Below are 24,937 nucleotides of genomic sequence, written 5' to 3'. Positions count from 1 at the left end.
AGGGAACATGTTAGAGACATATCGATAAATGTCTAAATCTGTCTCTGCGCGCTATATATATATCCGTATCTGCATATGCACGTGTGACGTTTGTTAACATTACAAAAAACTGTGCATATGTAATCCGTTACATTTTTTTAGATATGAGGTATAATTATGTTGTTACTCAGAGTACTGGTGAGTTTTTATTCGTTTATTTAATTTTTTTATTGGAAGTAGTTTTGCACGCACACTAAAAAAGAAAAACAAAAAACGCTTTAGTTTTATCATTTCTAAAAGTTGTGCAGGGCTGTGTCTGTAACATTTTGCATTGACTTACACGCATGGTGAATATCCCTCAACTGTTAAAGAGATGTGTGTTTATGTTTACTCTGGAATTATGTTCCAAATCTGTGTCGGTCCCTTTAATCCTGCTCATAAAACGCTGCATGCGGAATGTAATTGCTAGATAGCCTAATGCTATTTTGATGGTTAAAAAAAACCCTTCAGCTTGGTGGATGAAAACAATTAATTACGTTATCTGATCTGTCTGGACATCACAATGCAACCTTTCAGCTGTCATAATTTCTGTTGAATTGTAATTGACCTTTGAACAAGTTAATTAAAATGAGACTGTGTAATTAACAAATCATTGTTTGTACAGAAAACCAGCGCGCGCCAATCTCTCTCTCTCTCTCTTTGTATAGGCCTGTGCTTGCGTGTTAAACAGGTGCTAAATGGAGTCTTGGAAACTGGTCTACGTAACATCAGCGTGGATTTCAAGGGCTGTCGTCTTTTCACAAAGAAAGATGTTGGTCATTTGCCTGATAAATAACAATATTGCTGATCCGAGGCGGCTTAAGAAACTTTTGTTCGAGAAATTAAAAAGTAGTTGAACTGATGAACTCTTCAACAACTAAGCGAAAAGTTCATGAACTAGACAAAGCCTATCGTTGTAAGATCTGTAGATTTGGAGTAAGCGTGAAGCGACTGCACCGAAAAATGGCTTCATATCCTCTCACAAATATGAGAAGGTACGCGAGGGCTATTTGACAATTATTTATTTGACAGCCTATTGAAGTGTGCGCGAAGCGGTGTGCAGTGCTAAATTATGTTGCCCACGCGGACTAGGTCGAAGGAGTTCAGTCACCTCCCAAAATACAATGATATTTAACAAATCCCACTTAATAATTATTTAAAGCTCGTGGCACTCCTCGAGACTTGCCAAAGCTTGAGCGCGACTTTGTCTAGAGAACATGACACCGCTTCGTAGAAAGATGGAAACATTTTGGAGTGTGAAAAGGTTATCTCAGAAAAGTTTGTCAACATTATTATGTGTTTTTCTGGTTTCTTAATTTATCCTTGACTCGCCTCCCGCTGTTTTCTGTCAGCCGTGACATTTAACCACCAACGCACTTCGCGGCTTCGCGTTGAGCAATCCCTGCTTATTCCTCTCCTTTCCTCTCCTCTTTTTGACAATCCTGACCTCTAACTCACGGCTGTAAGTGTTTTCAAAAAATGATGATGATGTTCATTAAAATATTAACAGTAAATTCGGTAGTGTTAAATTAACTGTTACAGAGTTAAAATGGATCAAGTTCAATTCTGTAAGAGTTAATCTGACGAGTTTGATTTTTCTGTAGGTATTGAAATACAAAGAGTGAACTAAATCTACGAGCTGTTGCTTCCGACAATGTTTCTGTCCTCTGATCACGTCATCAGAAACCGCACTCCTTTACAAGGTACATTGAAAGATACAAATTAAAGTTCTCGACAAATGTCAAGTATTTCTAGATTAAAAGTCTCAAATTTCAGGATGTTACGATGCTTCTAAATCAGTTTAGTTTAAGATCACTGTCATATTCACACTATAAACACATCCCACGTTTATCCGAGATAAATAAATAAATACAATTAACGTTCACACCATTAGCATATTCTGCGCCTTATCACCTTAGCGAGAATACCAACAAATAGCTTCAGCAACTGGACTTGTGGGCTGCCGTAGTATGCAGCGTTGTATGTGCGATTTTGGAGGTGTGAAGTGTTTTTTGTGTTTACTAAATGTAGCCTAAACAGTATGAAAAAGTTATGTATGATATTTTTCTGGGATGCACTGCAAAGTTACCACTGTTAATATGTCATCAATCAGTCAATACAATCTGCATTTTATTACTTTGAATTAAGTATTTGATTATGGTTTGATGTTTCGAATACAAATGCTGTGACGTCATTAACGGTCCACCAAAACCCGAAAATATCAACGGAACAGTACGCCTCAGCTGCTTCTGTTGGGCTCACTCTCTGAACGATGGGCATCTTGGCACGAGAAGGTTGATCACACCTCTTTTTCTCACATGGCAAAAAAGAGACTGTCTGCCGTCAGCTGAGCACCCCCCCCCCCCATCACTCACACACACACACACAATCATTGCATCCGTGTACTGAAGGCAGTATGAGATAATTGGCCAACGCGCCCGCGTGCCAGTAGCTGTGAAAAAGCAAAGAGCTCGACCTCTTTTTAAACATAAGGTGTCTACGTGGACAAAGGTGAACCACACAGAGGTTGCGTACTGAAAGTCCCTCGTTCGATTATAGGTGCTAAACGGTGCTGATGCTTTAGTCACAAGCGTCGTTCTAGGGCAGTCTGAGGTGGTTGAGCCGTTTTCCCACCAAAATAAAAAAAACGGCTACAGATAACCTACACTTAAACTGTGTGACATTATTTGGAAACTTTTATTGATTTTTTTCGCCTTAAACTCTCATGACGCAACAAGCAGCTGTGGGAACAGGAGTCCTCGTGAGAATTTGCCTGGGGGAAGCGGGCGCTCATATCTCGCCTTCAGTACAATCCTCACGCTCGTTATGAACAGCACGTTCTTCAACAACACAGTGCTAAAGCATGGGGCGCTGCTCAATCGCAGCCACGAGCTTGCGGGCACACTGGTCAGCTGCTGCACGGGCAATGGGAGCGATGTGGCCGCGAGCGACGGTGGCGGGTCTCTCGTGCTTCCACCGGACGAGCGCAAGCTGTTTGTGACGCGCGTGGTGCAGATCGCTGTATTGTGCGTACTTTCTCTTACAGTGATGTTCGGGATCTTCTTCCTTGGCTGCAACCTCATGATCAAGTCCGAGAGCATGATCAACTTTCTTGTGAAGGACCGGAGACCGTCCAAGGACGTGGAAGCGGTGATGATCGGACTGAGTTAGCCACAGTCACGGAAGACACACGGACACCGGGTCGGAGCACTATGCACTATACCCGGAGCGGGTAGTCACTAACAGTCGACTTTGTTTTGTGGCTGGAGGATATGTTAATGTCATTATTCTAGACTTGAACTCAAAGTGAAGCCGAGCAGAGACTGGGTCCTTGTTAAAGCGACCAAAGTGGTAACAGAAAATGAGCTTGCAAAAGAACAGAGAATGTTGTTTTCGTATCCCTTTATGTTTTTGTTTTGGATATGTATTTAAGATGTTATGTAGCCTGCATTTGAACAACCCGTTCTGCTCTTTGGTATTTGACTTTCGTGATACGGAAATGTTTACAGGTTTTTACCTCAGCGCTAATACAAGTGAATGTCAAAGTTTTAATGCTTGTTTAAAAGAGCACCCAAACGCATGAAGTTTTATCTTTTTTTGTGGTGAGACGATAGTCTATGCATTACGCACCGTTGGTATTTTTTTTGACTCTGAAGATGTCAAAATGTATTTTTCGCTGAATCCAGTTTTTGTAAAGCACGCGAGGGGGGCGCGAACACTTGTCTTGATGGGGGACACTTGCACGTTTTCTCTTGAGCCCCGTTCAACGTTTTTTCCCCCCTCTCCTCAGCACGCGCAATGCCCAGTGGATCTCCGCTCCCGCTGCGCTAGCGCTCAAGAATGGAACGCTGGAGCTGCATGAACAATTTTCTTTTGTACTCGATGAAACTTGAATGAGTGGTGCAGCATGCCGTCTTAATAAAGATGTAATTTTAAATATTATTCGGTATCTTTTATTTATGTAACGAATAACGACATGACTTCGGAGCTCGAGCTCAAGAACTTAAATTCAAAACAGACTCATTTGATTTGAATCTCTTCCCGGCAAATTTAAAAATTTTACACAGCTGAAGGAGCCTTCAATGAATGAATGTCATTCACAAATTATAATTATTGTCCTTCATTTTCGCCATGAGGTAACTGAATGTGAGTACCTCAAAATATCTCGTAGCACACCAATATGCTAAGACTTCTAATTAAGTTCTGATTTCTGCGATGATAATTGGTTAAAGGGGGAAAAAACACCTCAACAAAGTAAGGGTTTGTGCGTTTGGGGATGCACATCTGTGTAAACCGTTAGGAATGAGTGAAATACCACAACTGTCACATACTCTATTAGTGTCTGTCTCTTTGTCTCTGTTTCTCTCTCTCTCTCTCGCTCTCTCTTTCTCTCTGTCTCTCTGTCTCTCTGTCACAAAGACATAATTAACTGATGGTAAAAAACAGAGACGAAACACAGGGACATTGAGAGGAATAAAGAGTCATATTAAACAGTCAGACAGTACACCTGTTACATTTCAACACACACACGGATGCACCATGGACACACACACACACACACACACACACACACACACACACACACACACACAAACCCACACACAGACAAACCCACACATTTATGCCTTAAAATCTCCATATGAAAAATAAAAAATTTCATTCATTTTCAGACACACACATACCACTGGCCAGTTTTAATATACCATGAGGGGTACAGAGTCCTGTCACGATGGTGGGCTGACCATAAGGAGCCAACTCTAATACGAAGATACTGATCGATCTTCTCCGACTGTCCTACAGTCAGTTTAGAAGTTGGTGTCTTTTCGCTCGACTGCAAAATAAAAAAATAAAAAAATAAACGACAACAAAAAACCCCCCAAAAAAACCCAAAAATGCCTGGAGAGAAAGCTTGAGAAAAACAAGCTTTCTCACACATGCCACAGGGAGAGCCCTACGACACTTATTCACTCACACTCCTTAAAAAACCCTGCATCCTGTCACTTGTTCTCTTCATTACTGTACTGAATGTCTTTCTTTTTTCAACAGAATATTGATGTGCAAACATGAACTTATGACCCCATACCCGAGGTAAGACACAGCATGCATGTCAGCTGTCATATGAGATATACTGCAGTTCACATTTTCAGACTGTAACTATGCCATGGATACGGATGGATGTTTCTGCTTACAGTCACAGATTTGTTTTTACCAATGAGTTATCAATTAGGAGTTATTACTTTTTTTTTGTACAATATTTTCTGTAAAGAAAAATACTGTTATCAACCAGTTATCAATTTCTTTACAGTCTTTTTGTTACTATTAATGTTTTCCAGATGTTCAGATATGTTCAACACATTAGACAACAAAACAGAGCAAAACAAAACAAAACAAAAAAGTGTGAGTGTGTGTGTCAGTGTGTGTAGTTATACATACATACACACACACACACACACACACACACATACATCTGTATACTGAATGAAGAAATCATGGATGTGTTTTATTTTGTGCCATAAGTTGTCCAGTTATATGAAGGGTTTTTTTTAGGTGTGTGTGTGTGTGTGGGGGGGGGGGGGTTGTTTTACCAAAGACAAAGTCTCTATAGGACTTCTGTGTTGTTGAACTTATCTAGATTTTGTCTTTTGTATTTTGGATTGACATTTGATGGAACATTTTTCTACAGAGACAGTGGTGTTTTTGGCAATCATTTAATCACTTCTGTTTCTGTCATGGACGCTATGCTAACTGCACCTTGACAAAAGCGCCTCTGGTGAAAGACACGTTTGCGCAGTCGAGGAAGAATAAGGAGTTAAAACACAAACTGTTTTATTGTTTAAAATGCATGAGACACGTGACTGTTAAACAGGAGGTCTTTTGTCTCATTTCTGTTTTAATACAGATTTTATATAAAATGTAACTGCTCTGTGTGTGTGTGTCTGCGCGTGTGTGCGTCTGTCTTTTTAACATATAACTGTCTTGAACTGAATCTCCTTCTCATGTTTCCTACACTTAAAGAAACCTCCTGGCTGAAGATGAGAGCGCTACCTCCCGTTGACATGGCGACCACTGGCCCAACCCCGCGCTGTCAAACGTTCATGAACGTCCTCGTTTGATCATCACGCTGCACCGAGGCCCACACTCGCGTTCCTCAAAGCTCGTTTCATCCCTCTTTCTTATCCCGCTCTCTTCTCCTCTCATCTGAAAACAGAAAAAGAAAAAAAAAAATCCCGACGTTGAAAATGCGGGGGTTGAACGTGCCGTGACGACGATGGCCGAGCGAGCGAGAGGAGAAGCGAGGGCTATATTTAGTCAGAGGTCCGTTTTTCGGCCGTGTTCTTCCCTGAGACGGGGAGAAGCCGGCCTGGTGTGAGAGGGGCGAAAGGGACTTAAACCTCACACTGCTGCTTAGAGCTCAGACTATGGCTTTACAGAGAAAAAGTGGGAGATTATCATTTCATTTTCAAAGGAGCAAGAGATTAGCTCATGTGAAAAAAAGAGCCACACGCAACGGTAACCGTCGCGCCTAAGTGGACTCCTCAAATCCCCCTAAAAAAAAATATCACCATTTCAATCAGCTCCAGTTTTATGTGGCTTTGTGGCCGTGAGCTTAGTTTCCTGAAACTGCAAGCCGCAACAGAGCTCTCTTTTCTTTATTGTGTTTAGAAGATCTGCAGTCAAAAAATAAGAAGCGGTACCTGCGTGTTCTCCGGCTGTATCACTCTCCCTCACTGCGACACTCTGCCTGTTCCTCTCTGAACGCCGAGCTTCTGTTTTTAACCGCTCTTACCGCGCGAACATGCACAGCTGGTCTTTCATTTAACTTCAGCGTTTCAACTCAGACCTATTATTTAACTTCAGCGTTTCAACTCAGACCTATTATTTGATCCTGACGCTTCACCTCAGAGGCCAGTTAGTTCATTTGTAATGTAAGAGACCCATGGTGGAAGGAAAATAAGCCAACAAGCCAAATTTCTGAATTTTGAGAAGCATTCCTGCTTTGTGCTAAACACTATTGGACAAGCTGCTGTGAGAAGGTGTGTTCTTGTTGGTTAAACTTGTGTGTGAGAAGCTCATTTGATTTTGAGCATGTGTGGAAACACGCAATTCGCTTGACACATCCCCGTTTTTAATGTCTGTACCTCACAGGCATGATCAAGACGCAGCAGCACAAGGGATGAGCTTTGCTTAAGAAAAACACCTCATTCCCCTATGAAACTCTGACAGACTTGGCCTTTAAAGGAAAATTACTACATATTGAGGGACCAGCAATAAAGCAGGGTGTTCAATTAGATGAGGAACTCTCGTGTACTGTTATTTCATTAGCTTGCTTTGTACTGTCGAATCAGAATTTTTTTTTTTCGGAAAAAAGGAAAAAGTTACAGGAAGAGGAGGAAGAATAACTCTGTGTTCATCACTGGATATAATCAGTTTCTTTGTCTTCATCTAAAATAAGAATATAAAAAATAACAATAAGAACATGAAAAAACGTTAAACTAGCCATCGAAACGGAGTCGCCATCTAGAACTTAAAACAAAGCCCTGAGACAGAGCACATCTATCTAGACTAATCCAAAATAACGGCAGTTTATCTCAGATAACTTAAGTTTCTTACCATGCCACCAACCAAAGCTTGTCAGCTTTCCAGCACACATAGACAGAGTCTGTTTCTCCAAAAACTGCTGATTTTTTAAAATGTATATTTAATTTTCCAGAGTGCCAGGTTTTGAATAGGAGTGTAAGGTGTGGTTTACAGATTGACTGGGAGGTTATGAATGGGTCTATAGCAGTGCATGTGATTAAATGATTAAATACATAGATGATCAGAGAGAGAGACAGATTAAGGTGCGTGAACAGTGCTCAGTGATTGAGATTGCCATGCCTGACAGAGTAATGATCACAAATGAATTTTTTTACAGAGCATAACATGGAGATAATTGATTCCCACAACAAAGAGACACATTTTTCAACAAAGTTTTTAATTATGCTCAGATTCGTTCTAAACAAACCATATATCAAACCATGACTGCATGCTCTCTCTGTCTCTTTATCTCTCTCTCTTTCTCCAAGCACCCACCCACACAAATAAACAGACCACACACACACACAAATAAACAGACCACACACACACACACACACACACACACAAATAAACAGACCACACACACACACACACCCACACAAATAAACAGACCACCCACCCACACAAATAAACAGACCACACACACACACACACACAAATAAACAGACCACACACACACACACACACACACACAAAAACAGATCACACACACACACACACAAACAGACCACACACACACACACACACACACACACACACACACACACACACACACACACACAAATAAACAGACCACACACACACACACACACACACACACACACACACACACACACACACACACACACACACAAATAAACAGACCACACACACAAACAGACCACACACACACACACACACACACCCACACAAATAAACAGACCACACACACACACACACACAAACAGACCACACACACACACACACACACACAAATAAACAGACCACACACACACACACACACACACACACACACACACACACACACACACACACACACACACACAAACAGACCACACACACACACACACACACACGCGCGCGCACACACACAAATATGCGCGCACACACAAACACATACACACACACACACACACACACACACCCACAAAGACAGAGGTATATTTTCGCTCTTGTTCACAGAGAGCCGGCTGGAGTGCTGTGTTAGAGTAATGACACAGTAAAGCATTTTTAAAACGAGTCCAGAATGAGAAAAGAAAGGGTTAAAATCATCAACCACAAATCACCTAGGAACTGCCATAACCATAGACATACAGATATACGCAATCTTTCACTCTCTGTCTCTCTCTGTCTCTCTCTCTCTCTCTGTCTCTCTCTGTCTCTCTCTCACAGATCCATATCATGAATAAACAAATCTATAATTATTCTCTTTCACTAACCCTGCGACTGTTGACTTTTTGACCTTTTGACCTTTTTTTGCACTTCCTTCTGCATTGAATTCTGGATGTCAGCAGGAGGCAGAGGGGGAGGACAGGAGGCAGAGGCGGGGGGGGGGGGGGGGGGGGGGTGTTCAGGAGGCAGAGGGGGTGGACAGGTGTGTTTGGCCTGGGATGAGAGTGACAGTGGACATGTCTGCAGTACAGGCCTAAGATTAGAGAGACAACCCAGCCTGGCTCCCTCTGCTCCCAACTACACACACACACGCGTGCGCTCACACACACACACACACACTATACAGTGAAGCTGAGTAACCAAAGAGAAATCCTTTCCAATATTTCCCTCCCTTTCTCCTGCCCCCCCCCTCTCTCCCTCCCTCCCTCCCTCTCTCTCTCTCTCTCTCTCTCTCTCTGTCTCCATATCTGTCTCACATAGCCCTCAGTTGCAGTCACACTGTGCTTCAGTACGAAATTCAAAACTTTTGCTACATAGTTGTTTCTTTCTCTTGTTTTTTTCACGCTCTCCAAGGGACTGTATCCTTTACACGACGTGAGACAGAGAGAGAGAGAGGCTTTTTTGGCATAGCCTCATAAAAAATTGAAGCAAGGACTCCAAACCCAGTGAATTTGTCAGCTTGTTTGTCTGTCTCACCGAGCCTCAGTTAGACACTTTGTGTCTTATCTCTCTCCAGACAATATGTACTGAAATCAAACCACAATTAATCACACATTCTGTTTAGTTCAGAAAGAACTGCAACATCACAATAAGGTAGGTAGATAGATAGATAGATAGATAGATAGATAGATAGATAGATAGATAGATAGATAGATAGATAGATAGATAGATAGGCAGACAGGCAGACAGGCAGACAGACAGACAGATAGATAGATAGATAGATAGATAGATAGATAGATAGATAGACAGACAGACAGACAGACAGACAGACAGACAGATAGATAGATAGATAGATAGATAGATAGATAGATAGATAGATAGATAGATAGATGGATAGATAGGTAGATAGATAGGTAGGTTGGTAGGTTGGCAGATAAGAAAATAACTGTGAAATAATAGTGAAACATAATTTTACTCTGCTAGAAGAAATGTTCAGGAGGGAAATTAAAATGTTCAGTGTGTCATTTTCATTAATTTCTTAGAAACTGGGATTTGTTTTTAATTTGTCGCACTAACTTTGTGTCATCTCTGAGGATTTAGGAAATGTACACTCTGAGTCACAATCTGGTCTGTTTTAGCATCTGTAATATTTTTCCATTTTTGATATTCAAGATTTTTCGTGTATCAGTAATAACTTGTCTCTGTTTTGAATCTCTGACAGTGGACATACAGTGAGACAATTCATATTCTCTTTCCAAAGAAAAATAGAATTTAATCTCTCTCTCTCTCTCTCTCTCTCTCTCTCTCCCTCACCCTATGTCTCTGTCACCTGTCAACATCTTTAAAACTCCTGAAGTTACAGTCACCTCCAGGAAAACAAACTTTACAAAAATAAACAACCTTGATAATGAGGTCGATTTTCCCTCTTCCCCCAAAACACAGGAAAATTAGATTGTTAAAAATAAATAAATAACTAAATAAATAAATAGGAAGAAGACTTTTAAGAAGCAATAACCTTTCCCAAGAAGTAAGTTGTCAACCCTTCAAGATTTGTACAAAATAAATAAATAAGTAAAGTAAATACAAACCAAAGTAAGAAAAGTGAATATGAATTAAAGCTGTTCCTCTGAAAGTTTTGGGGATTCTGCCGAAACCTGACAAGACCCTGTGTTTCATTTGGCTAAAAATACGGTAACACTGTCTGTTAAATCTACTGGTCTTGTGTCGCTGTGCTTAAAGGCGAAGAAGTCAGAGAATGAAAAGACCTTCACAAACCTGTCAGATAACACAGATGAAATATTAAAAAAAAAGAAGAAAAAAAAGCAATGAACCGAGAGGTAAACTTTGTCTACCGTGTGCGTTACTCCCTCACACACTCAGACAAATGAGTCACGCTTCCTAAATCAAATATCAGACACTATTTCCACGGCGCGGGGCTCTATCAGTGGGTTGGTGAAAAGGCAAAAACAGGCTTAGAGCGGGCGACTAAGAGACGCTGAGGAGTGTCGGTGCCCTGGAGCCCTCGCACCAAACGTAGCGACCAAACAAGACCAAAAAAAAAGAAGAGCTCTCGGACCGGGGCGCACCATAGGCGACCCTGGTCTGGTAAAAACTAAGTGTATCCAGGAAACGTATACCTACTGTAAAAACATGTCAGTGAATCTTTTATGATACCTGGCCGTTACCTGCCTCTGCTGTTCTTGGGGCCGCACTCACGGACATAAAATGATAAAAAAAAATCAAGTATCTGAATGATATGTTGGAAAGAACCTGACTGTTCCCACCTGGAGGATTTCGCATGGCTTCAAACCGATTGTCCAGGAGGACGATGACCGTGAGCACCTGGACGAACCGTTACGTGTCGTCTGAGGACAGCTGGTAAACACAGACTGAAGTAGAAAGAATCTTTATGAGAGGAGCGGTCTAAACCGAAATGCTTCCCAAATGTGATCTACAGTCTCACAGAACATTCCAGAAAAAGGGCTCAGTGTGGGTGTGGGACTTACACAGGAAGTATTGAGAATAGGTATACCAATAACCGTGACAACAGTTTTCTTGGGGGGAAAAAAAAAAGTTTTCAATTTCACCACTGTATTTGCCGCTCAGAAAAGGGAATGATATTGGAAGGGAGCAGAAGCAATGTGAAAACAAGCAGTGAAATGTATCTAAAGGACCCAAACTATTCTCATTTGAGAAATGTGTGATGGTGATGAGTTTCACTGAACAGACAAATAAAGTAAAAATATTCCTCAAAAATATGGAAATTAACAATATAGTGCAATCCTCATGCTTCTATTTTCTTATGGTGATAACAAGTTTTGGAGGTGATTACTCAAACTGAATAAAAACAGAATGAAAATTATTATTGTTTTTCCCATTAGTTGTTCTTTTTTTTTTGTTGTTGTTAGTGTTTTCTCTTTTCATTGCTCTAAGAGTCTTAGTGATATTATCCTCATTCGTCAGTTTAGGTGATTAGGCTTTAGTGAGACTCAACTGCTGCACGATTTTTTGCCTTCCGCACAAAGACACATGGACGAACGTCCTCCATACTATATCTCTCCTTCTCTCTCTCTCTCTCTCTCTATCTCTCTCTCCCCCACACTTTGTCTTTGTCCCTCTCTCTCTCTCTCTCTCTCTCCCTGCCTGTCTCTCTCTCTCTCTATCTGTTTCTCACCCTTCCCTACTCTCTCTCCCTCCCTCTCTTTCTACCTCTGCCTCTCTCTCTCTCTCTCCCTCTCTCTCACTCTCTCTCCCTGTCTCTCTCTCTCACTCTCACTCTCCCTGTCTCTGTCTCTTTCTCTTTTTCTGAGAGCAGTAGCAGTAACAGTAGCAGTGAGACAGTTAAGCATATTGAGGCTGATGGCTCATTAAATTCTCACCTGTCTCTCCATGTCCTCCCCCTCCCTGTTCCTCTCCTTAGCCATTTAAAAACGCTCCCGCTGTCGAGGAGCGGGGAAACGAAATCTTTCCCTCCGTTTGCACTTCTCACTGCGAAGAAGAGCCGGTATGAATAATACCAGAAAGATTCAATTCATTTGCTCAACATTTAAGAAAAAAAAAAAAAAACTTATTTGAGCTACTCTACTTTGACCCCTCACTTGGACATGAATTTGGTCTACGGGGAGAAGAGAAAATGTGAGATCAAGCACTGAAACATATTTTAAGGAACCAAATGATTCTAATCACATTTCATTGATGATTCACGGTCGTTTATTTATGACTCACCCACACCCTCCTTCCATCCCTCACCAAACTAAATTATAGCCTTTTAATAACTAATAAAATAAATTAAACATTCATCTTGTGCGCGGCAGAGAAAGAGACATCTGCTTTGAGCTATGCAGCCAAATCTGATTCTGTGGAGAAACAGCAATAGATCTCTCTCTCTCTCTCTCTCTCTCTCTCTCTCTCTCTCTCTCGCTCTCTCGCTTTTTCTATCTTTCTCACCGTCATATCTATTTTCCATGCTCAATTCTTCTCCCCTACTGTTTACATTTATCTGTTTTCTCTATCTCTCTGGTTCTGTATGCTACTGAAGGGTTTTTTTTTGTCTGTGTGTCTGATCACTGTGTACACTTACAGCTCATTCTGCTGAAATGAAGCCGCCAGTCTGTGAGGACCTGTTCATGAAGAACACACAGGCTCTACCGCTGCCGCATTTACAAACCTCCTTAATCCATAGCAAAGATAAAGACAGTGTTTTCCCAAGATGCTCTTGGACTTGCACAGTAAATGTAACATGTAAGGACTTTTCATCGATGCCCCGCCCCTCCAAAGACTTTGATCCTGATGTTGATGTAGGATGACATTTGATGATTGTTGTGCAAAGATTTTGTTTTGAAAACTCTCCTGATGAAACTGCTGTGTTTGGAAACATAACAATCACTTAACCTGTCCCGTCACCTTTTCCTGCAATGTGTGTGTGTGTGTGTGTGTGTGTGTCTGTGTGTATTATTCTCTAAATTACCTGTATTCTAAAGTTACATGTTCAACTATGCGGCATGTATGCGCACCTGCCTGATTGTGTGCACACATACACATACAGGGTGTCACAATCACCTAAGGTCTGCAAGAGCAGGTTTGGGTTGCTATGGGAACCAGAAAAGATAATGGCCATGTAGTTGAGCACATGCCGCAGGGTATGTGTGTGTGCGCGCGTGTGTGTGTGTGTGTGTGTGTGTGTGTGTGAGTGAGAAATTGAAGGAGTGACTAACTGAGTGAGTGAGTGAGTGAGTGAGTGTATGAGTGTGTGAGTGATTGTTAGTGAGTAAATGAGTGAGTGATTGTTAGTGAGTGAATGAGTGAGTGATTGTTAGTGAGTGAGTGAGTGGGTGGGTGAGTGAGTGAGTGAGACATTGAAGGACTGAGTAATTGAGTAAGTGAGTGAGTGAGTGACTGTTAGTAAGTGAGTGAATGAGTGAGTGAGTGAGTGAGTGAGTGAGTGATTGAGTGAGTGAGTGAGTAAGTGAGTGAGTGAGTGACTGTTAGTAAGTGAGTGAATGAGTGAGTGAGTGAGTGAGTGAGTGAGTGAGTGAGTGAGTGAGTGAGTGAGTGAGTGATTGAGTGAGTGAGTGAGTAAGTGAGTGAGTGAGTGATTGTTAGTGGGTGAGTGATTGAGTGAGTGACTGTTAGTGATTGAGTGAGTGAGTGAGTGAGTGATTGTTAGTGAGTGAGTGAGTGAGAGTAACTATGAGTGAGTGAGTGAGCGAGTGACTGTTAGTAAGTGAGTGAGTAAGTGAGTGAGTGAGTAAGTGAGTGAGTGAGTGGGAGATTGAGTGAGTGAGTGAGTGAGTGACTGTTAGTAAGTGAGTGAGTGAGTGAGTTGTTAGTGAGTGAGTGAGTGATTGAGTGAGTGAGTGATTGTTAGTGAGTGACTGTTAGTAAGTGAGTGAATGAGTGAGTGAGTGAGTGGGAGACTGAGTGAGTGAGTGAGTGAGTGAGTGACTGTTAGTAAGTGAGTGAATGAGTGAGTGAGTGAGTGGGAGATTGAGTGAGTGAGTGACTGTTAGTAAGTGAGTGAGTGAGTGACTGTTAGTAAGTGAGTGAGTGAGCGAGTGGGAGATTGAGTGAGTGAGTGAGTGAGTGATTGTTAGTGAGTGACTGTTAGTAAGTGAGTGAGTGGGTGATTGTTAGTGAGTGATTGTTAGTGAGTGACTGTTAGTAAGTGAGTGAGTGAGTGAGTTGTTAGTGAGTGAGTGAGTGATTGAGTGATTGAGTGAGTGAGTGAGTGAGTGAGTGAGTGAGTGATTGTTAGTGAGTGATTGTTAGTGAGTGACTGTTAGTAAGTGAGTGAATGAGTGAGTGAGTGAGTGGGAGACTGAGTGAGTGAGTGAGTGAGTGACTGTTAGTAAGTGAGTGAATGAGTGAGTGAGTGAGTGGTAGATTGAGTGAGTGAGTGACTGTTAGTAAGTGAGTGAGTGAGCGAGTGGGAGATTGAGTGAGTGAGTGAGTGAGTGATTGTTAGTGAGTGACTGTTAGTAAGTGAGTGAGTGGGTGATTGTTAGTGAGTGATTGTAACAGAGCAAGAAAGAGTGTGTGCTTACAATCACATGTAAAATGAAAAACTAAAAGTAGCACTCTCTCTCCCTCTTTCTCTCTCTCTGTTTCTCTTACACACACACACACACACACAGAAAGAAACGGGGGGGGGGGGGGGGGTGTAAAGTAAATACGAACCTGACCCCTCAAAGCCTCAGTGTTCTAATAGCTATTCGTGAAAAATTCTGTAAACAAAAACACCGGCTGTAAACAAAGCATTTCCTGTCTAATGTCATTTTCTTCAATGGAGTCACATCCACTTATGCAAAACAAAATGACTTTTCATTTGGCTTAACTGAAAAGAGAGGGAAGACATGCTAATGTTGTGTCCCTGATGGAGGAGAGTTCAGACCCGAGGTCTCACTGGGGCTCCCTTTGCCTTAATAACCATTTAATAATTTATTAGACATGCATTAATGAAGATTTAATAATGCATTAATAAATCCACTCTAATGCATCGGTCCTCACTCCTATCTCTTGGAGGACACACCACTTAAAGTGAAAATGTGTGTGTGTGTGTCTGTGTGTATGAGAGAGAGAGAGAGAGAGAGAGAGATGATTTTAGATGGCACACGATTTTAAGTGTCATTAAATATCCATAACGGCCGTAATTATACAATCATTAAGTCATACTAGGGAGCAAAAACGAGAGAGAGAGAGAGCGAGAGAGAGAGAGAGAGAGAGAGAGAGAGAGAGAGAGACTGCTAACTACAGGAACGACAGCCATTTAAGATCATACTAAAATTGCTCTGGTCAGTTCTTAGACCATTCCAGTAGCCTACACAGCATGTGCCTACACTCTCCCACATAGAAATGACTAATGGAACTTCAGAGTAATACTTTCTTCAGTACGTTTTGGGTCAATTAAAACGAGAGCGCATTTTCTTAGATCTGTTTCCTTGTTTCTCCAGGGAAAATGCATTTTCATTTTCTCCGTTGTTTGAATCATCTCTCTCTCTCTCTCTCTCTCTCTCTCTCCCTCTCTCTCCCTCTCTTTTTTCATGCCCACGCGCTGACAGGGGTTTTTAAAAATAGCGGCGATCCTCCCAGATTACGGCGCGCGCCTTGATTAATTACGGCGTTTGAAGCGCTGTCAAGAGGGCGTTTGGAATCTGTGTTCGTGGAAAAAAACGAGAGAGCGAGAGAAAGAGAGAGAGAGAGAGAGAGAGAGAGAGAGAGAGAGAGAGAGAGAGAGAGAGAGAGAGAGTTTGCCTTCCTTTTTACTCTGTGTGTGTGTGTGTGTGTGTGTGTGTGTGTGAGAGCGCGCGCGCGCACGTGAGTATGTGTTTCTCCGCAATTTAGTCATGGCATTAAACCCGTGGATAGAGGGCGCGGATTCTGACATTTTCTGTGGTGTCTAAGTACCCATAGACTGGCGACGCAATTGCTGACAGGAGGACGCGGGCTTCAGGGGCGGGCTACATAGAAGGGCATATTCACAACCATCCATTTTACCCACAAACAAGTTACACATCACGCACAAACAACGTAAACTGTCGGGTTAGATCTTCCAGGAAAGTTCTGACCGAGCGATACGTGCACTGAGTGAGTTGAAGTGTTTGCGTCTTGGTATCCTGGCAACGTAACCACCACGAGGTTAAGGTCAAAGTGAGCAACGTAGCCTACATGTAATGCAAACAGACTGATTTAAACACAGAATGGCATGGTCAAATCAGAACAGTCTGCAAAGTCATGAGTGGCAAGAGGACCCACTAAACGTCCAAATCATCCAGCAGCCTGTGAGTTCTGTTACTATGACGATTTGACCAAAGACGCAGGTTCACGACGTTACGCGAAGCCGTTTTATATCGTACCAGTTGTAGAGGTTCGGGCTACTGGGTTACTATTGCTACATGCGGGAATGAAAGAATTAGATTCATATCCGAGATAAAAATGGAAAAGTCAATACTCTTGCCGTTTATTTTCTGCAAAACACTTTTGATGCCAGTTTCCTGCAGAATCTGAGGGTTTAATTAGAGAACACTTTTAGAGGAGCGCGCTGTTCCGCCTCCGCGGGTCACGAGCGCGTGGAGACGTCTAATAAACTGTTGCATTCGCTGTTCCCAAAGTTTCTAAACATAATTAATTAATTTTACCGGCGCACTCTGGTTAACTCTCTCATTATCACCCCTTCCGTCTGACAGACCCCGCAGTCCATCACGCTCTTTCAGCAACTGCCACCAGCCGTGTCGTCAGCACCCCCTATACGCCCAGGACATGTCAGAGAGGGTAGGCCAAATTTACCAATCATTCTCACTAATGTAACTTTTTGATGAGAGATTATGTGCGTATTTGCGTGCGCATGCGTGCGTGCGTGCGTGTGTGTGTGTGTGTGCGGGGGAGAGAGAGAGAGCGAGAGAGAGAGACAGACAGACAGAGAGAGGGAACCATTCTATACCCCATGTAATAGCAGTCTTAACCTTTACTCTCCATTTCCACAGTTTCCCATTTTCTCTTTCCTCCACCTTCATCTTCTCATCATTTTCTGCCTTTCATTTTAAGACCTTAAAATGCTCTCTCTCTCCCTCTCTCTCTCTCTCTCTCTCTCTCTCTCTCTCTCTCTCTCTCCCTCTCTCTCTCTCTCTCGCTCTCTTATTTTAAATTGAAAAGTGAAGACATTGCAGCATCTAGTGGATTTTATACAGTACTGCAGTTCACAAAGAGACAATAGAGGGATCCATTTGTGTTTATTGGGCAAGCAGCAAATGCGTTTTTACAAATCTGTTTTTCCTGCTGAGTCTAAAACAGGCTTCTTTTCATGTACTGTTCCACTCTGAACAAGCCTTTGTTTGTTTGTTTGTTTGTTTGTTTGTTTGTTTGTGTCAGACCTTGTTGAGCTGATGATGCTTCAAAATGCTCAGATGCATCAAGTGATAATGAACAACATGACCATGTCTGCACTGAGCAACTTTGGCCACATACACACTCCTGAGGTAGCACACACACACACACACACACACACACACACACATACACACACACACACACACACACACTCCTGAGGTAGTACACACACACACACACACTCCTGAGGTAGTACACACACACACACACACACACACACTCCTGAGGTAGTACACACACACACACACACACACACACACTCCTGAGGTAGTACACACACGCACACACACACACACTCCTGAGGTAGTACACACACACACACACACACACACACACACACACACTCCTGAGGTAGTACACACACACACACACACACACACTCCTGAGGTAGTACACACACACACACACACACACACTCCTGAGGTAGTACACACACACACACACACACACACACACACACACACACACACACACACTCCTGAGGTAGTACACACACACACACACACACACACTCCTGAGGTAGTACACACACACACACACACACACACTCCTGAGGTAGTACACACACACACACACACACACACACTCCTGAGGTAGTACACACACACACACACACACACACACACACACACACACACACACACACTCCTGAGGTAGTACACACACGCACACACACACACACTCCTGAGGTAGTACACACACACACACACACACACACTCCTGAGGTAGTACACACACACACACACACACACACGCTCCTGAGGTAGTACACACACACACACTCCTGAGGTAGTACACACACACACACACACACACACACACACACACACACACACACACACTCCTGAGGTAGTACACACACACACACACACACACACACACACACACACACACACACGCACACACACACTCCTGAGGTAGTACACACACAAACACACACACAGATATTCTTTCTCTGGCTCTGTTACTTATAGTGACACAACCAGGCTTTTCTGGGAACCACCACGCCCACAGTGAGCTTAAAGAGGAATGTTATCACATCCATGCCCTTGCTTTGTCCTACACTCATGCTTCTCTCTGTGAAATTGCTCTACTAACATCTCATCTCCACCATACGTAAACATACAAAACTTATCAGTGACACTTATTGTCCACTGTGATACCCAGCTGAACAAAAACCCTGGAGACATAATGGAGGATCCTGAGGTTTACCACCACTACTACCCCACTGGCCCTTGCCTCCCTTACCCAGCCTGGGTGCCTCTGCCCCAGCCACAGTTTCAGCCTGCAGTCCCTTTCCTGCAGAACAGCCAAGGTTTCACCGAGCAGCAAGAACCAGCACAGACAGAGCCCACACTACACAGGGAGAGGTGAGAGATTACACACATGTGCGCACACGCACATACACACACACACACACACACACGTACACACACACACACACACATGTACACACACACACACACACACACACACACACACACACACACACTTTCATATTTCAGGCACACACATGCTTGCACATATGCACCACACACACACACACACACACACACACACACACACACACACACACACACACACACACACACACAAATGCATGCACGCACGCTCACTCATGCTCTCACACTTGTGCAGATGCATAGAGGCACGCACACACGCAAGCAATGGCTAAAATATTAACATCTAATCAACTGAATCGAATCGACTGAATCTAATCTGTCAGTCGTTTGGTCCATCAATAAAATCAGTTCACGTTCTGAATCCACGCGGTATTGTTTCACGATGCCTTTCCATTTGAAAAGAGCCAGTGCAGTGTGAATTATTAATTGTGTTAATGGACAATCCACTTTCTTCAGCATCAGAGGTGAGCCACACCCTTTACACTCACGACGTCTTTCAGTGCAGACGCTCTCCCTACTGAGTGGGACAAAGTGACTCTAGTTTCGGATCAGGTACGACAGTCAGGAGACCATTATGGAGACCATTAAGTCCACGTGACTGGGGTTTATGGTGGCGGATCAGAAACCTTTGCCACCCTAACAGCCTGTCAGATACTCCGTGTTTTAAAGGAGTCAGAGCTCAGTTTGGGTTTCATGCTAATTTATGTTAATTTGCTGTAATGACATGCAAAACAAGAAGAATGAGCTTTAATTGCCTATCACACATTTATTTATTTATTTAGTTACTTGCTTACAAATCACAGCACAATGTCTTTACCAAAAAAAAAAAAAAACCAAAACAACAACAACAACAAAATTAAATTATTTATTGACTGCCATTAGAAAGTAAGAGTGCTACTACAACATTGCCAGATTTAATAGCTTTAATTTGAGATTGTAATTGGCCCAGTGGAGAGGAGTCTCTCTCATAAGCCGAGTGAAGCAGTAACACAGAGTTCATCAGCCATGCACCACAGTCCACCACCTCCAACACGCCTTACTGCGTAAGCCCCCGCATACAGCAGGGGAGAAAAATAGTTTAACAGCTCGACTTTTTATATTAATATGATGGAATCCTGTCAAAATAAATATAATAGTTATCTTGCTAACAAGCACATTGAGGATGAAACTATGTAGTGGCTGACCTACATTGTGTGTTGTGTTGTCGTGCAGTTTAAGCCTTTTGTTATTTGTCTCTGCCCCTGTGTGAACAGGACACCTGCATTCAGAACATAGCAGGAACATATCAGGAACATTCGCAGGTCAGCCAGAAAAACAGCCAGTAGATGGGGCCATAAGCGGTTAATGAAGCCAAGGTTAACTGGAACAAATAATTCATTTTGTTCAGACCAAATGCTGGTTCATGTTTGATTAGAGTGTGTCATTGTTCAACGACGAGCGTTGTCTCTTTGTGTCTTGGATACACACTCATCTACACTGTTTGTTAACAATGGACAGTCATGTCCAGAGGAAATGAGGGCACCATACTGCTGACATATGAAACCAAATGGTTTGCTAAAATTACTGCTGCAGTGCACTTCCAAAGTGAACTTTGTTTGCCTCAGTGCCAGAGCTGCTCGTGCCTACGATCGAATCACAGCCGTGCTGATATACAGTATAACAGCACTCCTTCTTGTGTGATATTGCTTCATTTTATGGCCATTCCTCATTATTATTTGTGGGTTTGGGTGGATTTGACTTAACCTGTATGATACCACACAGGAGGGCTGTACCACCACCTCCCCCACCGAGTGCTACAGGGACAGTTGGAGCTGATAGACCCCCTGCAGCAGGTACTGACACTCAGATACACACACACACACACACACACACACACACACACATATACAGACATAAAAAAACACAGCTTCCCCTAGTCACACGCAAAAGCACACACTTTTCAGTTTCACCACTTCAAAGTAAATCACACTGTAAGATGCGATACGATATGATACAATACAATACGTTACCTTGCGATGCGATGATTGTGATGATCTGCTAGAGTTCTGTGAATATTGTTTCACGTTTAATAATGCTGTATGTGCTTGTGTCCTAATAGTGTGTGTGTGATTGTACAATACAGACAACACCTGATTTACCACACACACACACACACACACACACACATACAGTGTCACACACACACGCACACACGCACACACACACACGCACATACAGTCTCACACACACACACGCACGCATGCACACGCACACACGCACACGCACACACACGCACGCATGCACGTGCACACACACACACACACACACACACATACAGTCTCACACACACACACGCACGCACACACACACACACACATGCGCACACACACACACACACACACACATACAGTCTCACACACACACACGCATGCACACACACGCATGCACACACACACGCACACACACACACACACACACACACACACACACACACACACACACACACACACAAACAGACTTTTCCACAATCCCGTTGTTTCTTCCTCCTTATTTTCATCCTGTGTTTTTCTTTCAGAATATTATGATGCCACGGAAAGGAAATAAATAGTGTTCAGTGGATGCGAGAGGCGATGGGACCAAAAAAACACACCGAAAATTCAACACACAGCGTCACCACTCAATACAGTATTATACAGTAAAGCCACTACCACATGCGCTCAAAGTGCTTAAACACCACAGGTAACATTCACTCACATGGTACAGACCTGTGGACTAGGAAATGGGACACGTTTTTCTGTCCAAAGGCTTTCACTGAGCGTTTTCTCTCGTAATGGTTCACATGGGCGAATGTGCTGGAGCATAATGGGAGGTGTGGGATGTGGGAAATGTGGATGTGATGGATGAATATATGGTTTTGTTTTTTTTTGTGTGTGTGTGTGTGTGTTTGCTTGTTCTTGCTTTGCTTCCAGGTCTACTGCAAACACAGTTTCACATTTAAACTCAACAGTCTAGAATTTGAGCTGAATTTGCTATCTTTTGTAGAACAATCATGTTTTTCAACAATTAATATAAGAGGAATTCATTCATGCTTAGTTTAATTGTTTGTTTAACTAAAAGTAAAGTTGAAATAAAAGTAAGCGAGTTCAAATAAAAATAAAAAATGTTATAAATTTCAGTTATGTTTTGTTTCTTTTAGTTGCTTAAATTTAAATAGAAAAGAAATTAGTGTTTGTTTATTTGTTTGTTTGCTTGTTCAGGGACTTGTACTTATTGTGTTATAATCGGTGATGTCAGCTGCAGTATCAGGTTGCACTTCCACAGTTTGGCCAGTAGTGGGCAGTAAAAGGTCAGTTTTTTTTTCAAAGGGGAAAGTTTGTAACCACATAAGTTCTACTAAGGACAGCTCTAAAGAGAGGGAGAAACCAATGAGCCAAGAGCGACCCTCGGCACACATCCTAAATCAGATTTCTCCATCCCCACTCTGCACAAAAATGGAGTTTGCATTTACATCTATTCATTTTGCAGACGCTTTTATCCAAAGCTGCTTCCAGTACAGGCGGAGAACCAAACCAGTCAAATAACAATCGAGGAGCTGATTGGTGCCTCCGGTTGTTTTATTTGTTTGAATGATGTTTGAATGTGAGCTGACTGTGTGTGTCAGCGTGTTTGTGTGCACGAAGAGAAAACAAACCAATTCAACAACAAACACCAACAAAAGGTAAAAGCAAAAAGTGTCATGCATAACTGTCACGCTGGTGGTGTGGTGCAGGACCCAAGTGCAAGACACGATGGTTGAAGGTGACAAACGGAAGACTTTACTGACAAAAGAAGAATAAAATACAAGTGCAAACTGATAACAAAAAACCAGTAACAAAAAGGTGCAGCATGACAGTGTGCACTAAAACACAAACAACGATAGACAATGGACAAGGCAAACACTAGGACTTAAATAGAGGGAGAACTAAACAGGGCAACACAGGATTGGTAGAAATTAACAAGGTTAATAATTAGACAAACAGGAACAGGTGAGGGGCGGAGACAGACACAGCAAGAGCACAAAGACATAGCAAACTAAAAGTCCAAAATGGCGGTGCAGGTTGTGACAATAACAGAACTCTCGTTTATTTTATACTCTATATTTTTACAGCGTCTGTATGTAGAACTCTCTGTTATATAATACTCTATATTCTTACAGAGTCTGTATGTGGAACTCTGTTATTTTATACTCTGCATTCTCACAGAGTCTGTTTGTGGAACTCTCTGTTATATAATACTCTATATTCTTACAGAGTCTGTATGTGGAACTCTGTTATTTTATACTCTATATTCTCACAGAGTCTGTATGGCTTATGGAGTCCTCATTTGAACTGCTGCTTATCCTGCTAATCAAGAGAGAAAGTCACAAGGACAGGGAACACTGGGGAGAATTGGGACAGGGCCCAGTCATTCAGACCCTTCAGACGCGATCCCTGCAGGCATGGGGTGTGCATGCTAATTACCACCAGGATGGTCCAAGAGCTGGTACCCTGTCGGTTATGTAACGTGATGACTTGTTTTGGGGGGGGGGGGGGGGGGGGGCAACAGTAACAGGCAGGCGCTCCTTCCCACACACACACACGCACACACACACACTCACACACACACACACACACACGCTTTAAGCTCATGTTGCGCAAATGTGGAAAGACATGAGAGGAAGGGGCCAAAATGAAATGGAAACTATGCAGTCTCTATCATCTGTCCTGCCCTTTCTCTCTCTATCTCTCTCTCTTTCCCTCTCTCCCTCTCCCTCTCTCCCTCTCCCTCTCTCTCTCTCTCTCTCTCTCTCTCTCTCTCTCTCTCTCTCTCTCTCTTTTTCTCCCTCTCTGGGAGACTCTTCCCCCCCCTCCCACCCTAATGGGTAAAAACCTCCATAATCTCAGGGGCTAATTCAGCCATCATCCATAATTTACAGTAATGGGTCTCTCTGTATCCAAAATGCGCATCTGCATTAACGTGGCATACGGTACAGAGGGTCAGGTCCGGCTGGTGTTATAATGCATTCATCAGTCAAACTCAGCATCCCGTTATCAGAATAACATGAGCAGGCAGTTCCACCAGAGTACACGTGTCTGAAATCGGAATACGGATCCCTTATTGCATAAACCCCATGGGCTTTGACTGGTGGAGCATGGAAAACTCTAGACTCTACACTGTGTGTGGTGTGTGTTTGTGTTTGCGTGTGTCTGTGTGTGTGTGTTTGTGTGCGTGTGTGTGTAGTGTGCATCTGTGTGTGTGTTTGTGTGTGTGTGTGTGTGTGTCTGTGTGTTTGTGTGTGTGTGGTGTGCGTCTGTGTGTTTGTGTGTGTGTGTGTGTGTCTGTGTGTTTGTGTGTGTATGGTGTGCGTCTGTGTGTTTGTGTGCATGTGTGTATGTGTATGTGTGTATGTGTGTGTGTGTGGTGTGCGTCTGTGTGTTTGTGTGCGTGTGTGTGTGTGTGTTTATGTGTGTATGGTGTGCGTCTGTGTGTTTGTGTGCATGTGTGTG

General features: G+C 42.7%; 1 protein-coding gene across 1 annotated transcript; it reads left to right on the top strand.

Annotated features, from left to right (window-relative positions):
* The first annotated feature begins 2,844 nt into the window (after nt 1-2,844).
* On the top strand, nt 2,845-3,189 carry rprml (reprimo-like). Its single transcript, XM_030793379.1, has one exon. It carries the CDS (start codon nt 2,845-2,847, stop codon nt 3,187-3,189), a length of 345 nt encoding a protein of 114 aa, XP_030649239.1.
* The last annotated feature ends 21,748 nt before the right edge of the window (nt 3,190-24,937 follow it).

Source organism: Chanos chanos, chromosome 16 (assembly GCF_902362185.1).
Source record: "Chanos chanos chromosome 16, fChaCha1.1, whole genome shotgun sequence".
Taxonomy (NCBI): domain Eukaryota; kingdom Metazoa; phylum Chordata; class Actinopteri; order Gonorynchiformes; family Chanidae; genus Chanos; species Chanos chanos.
This window is presented reverse-complemented; position numbering and strand designations above follow the sequence as displayed.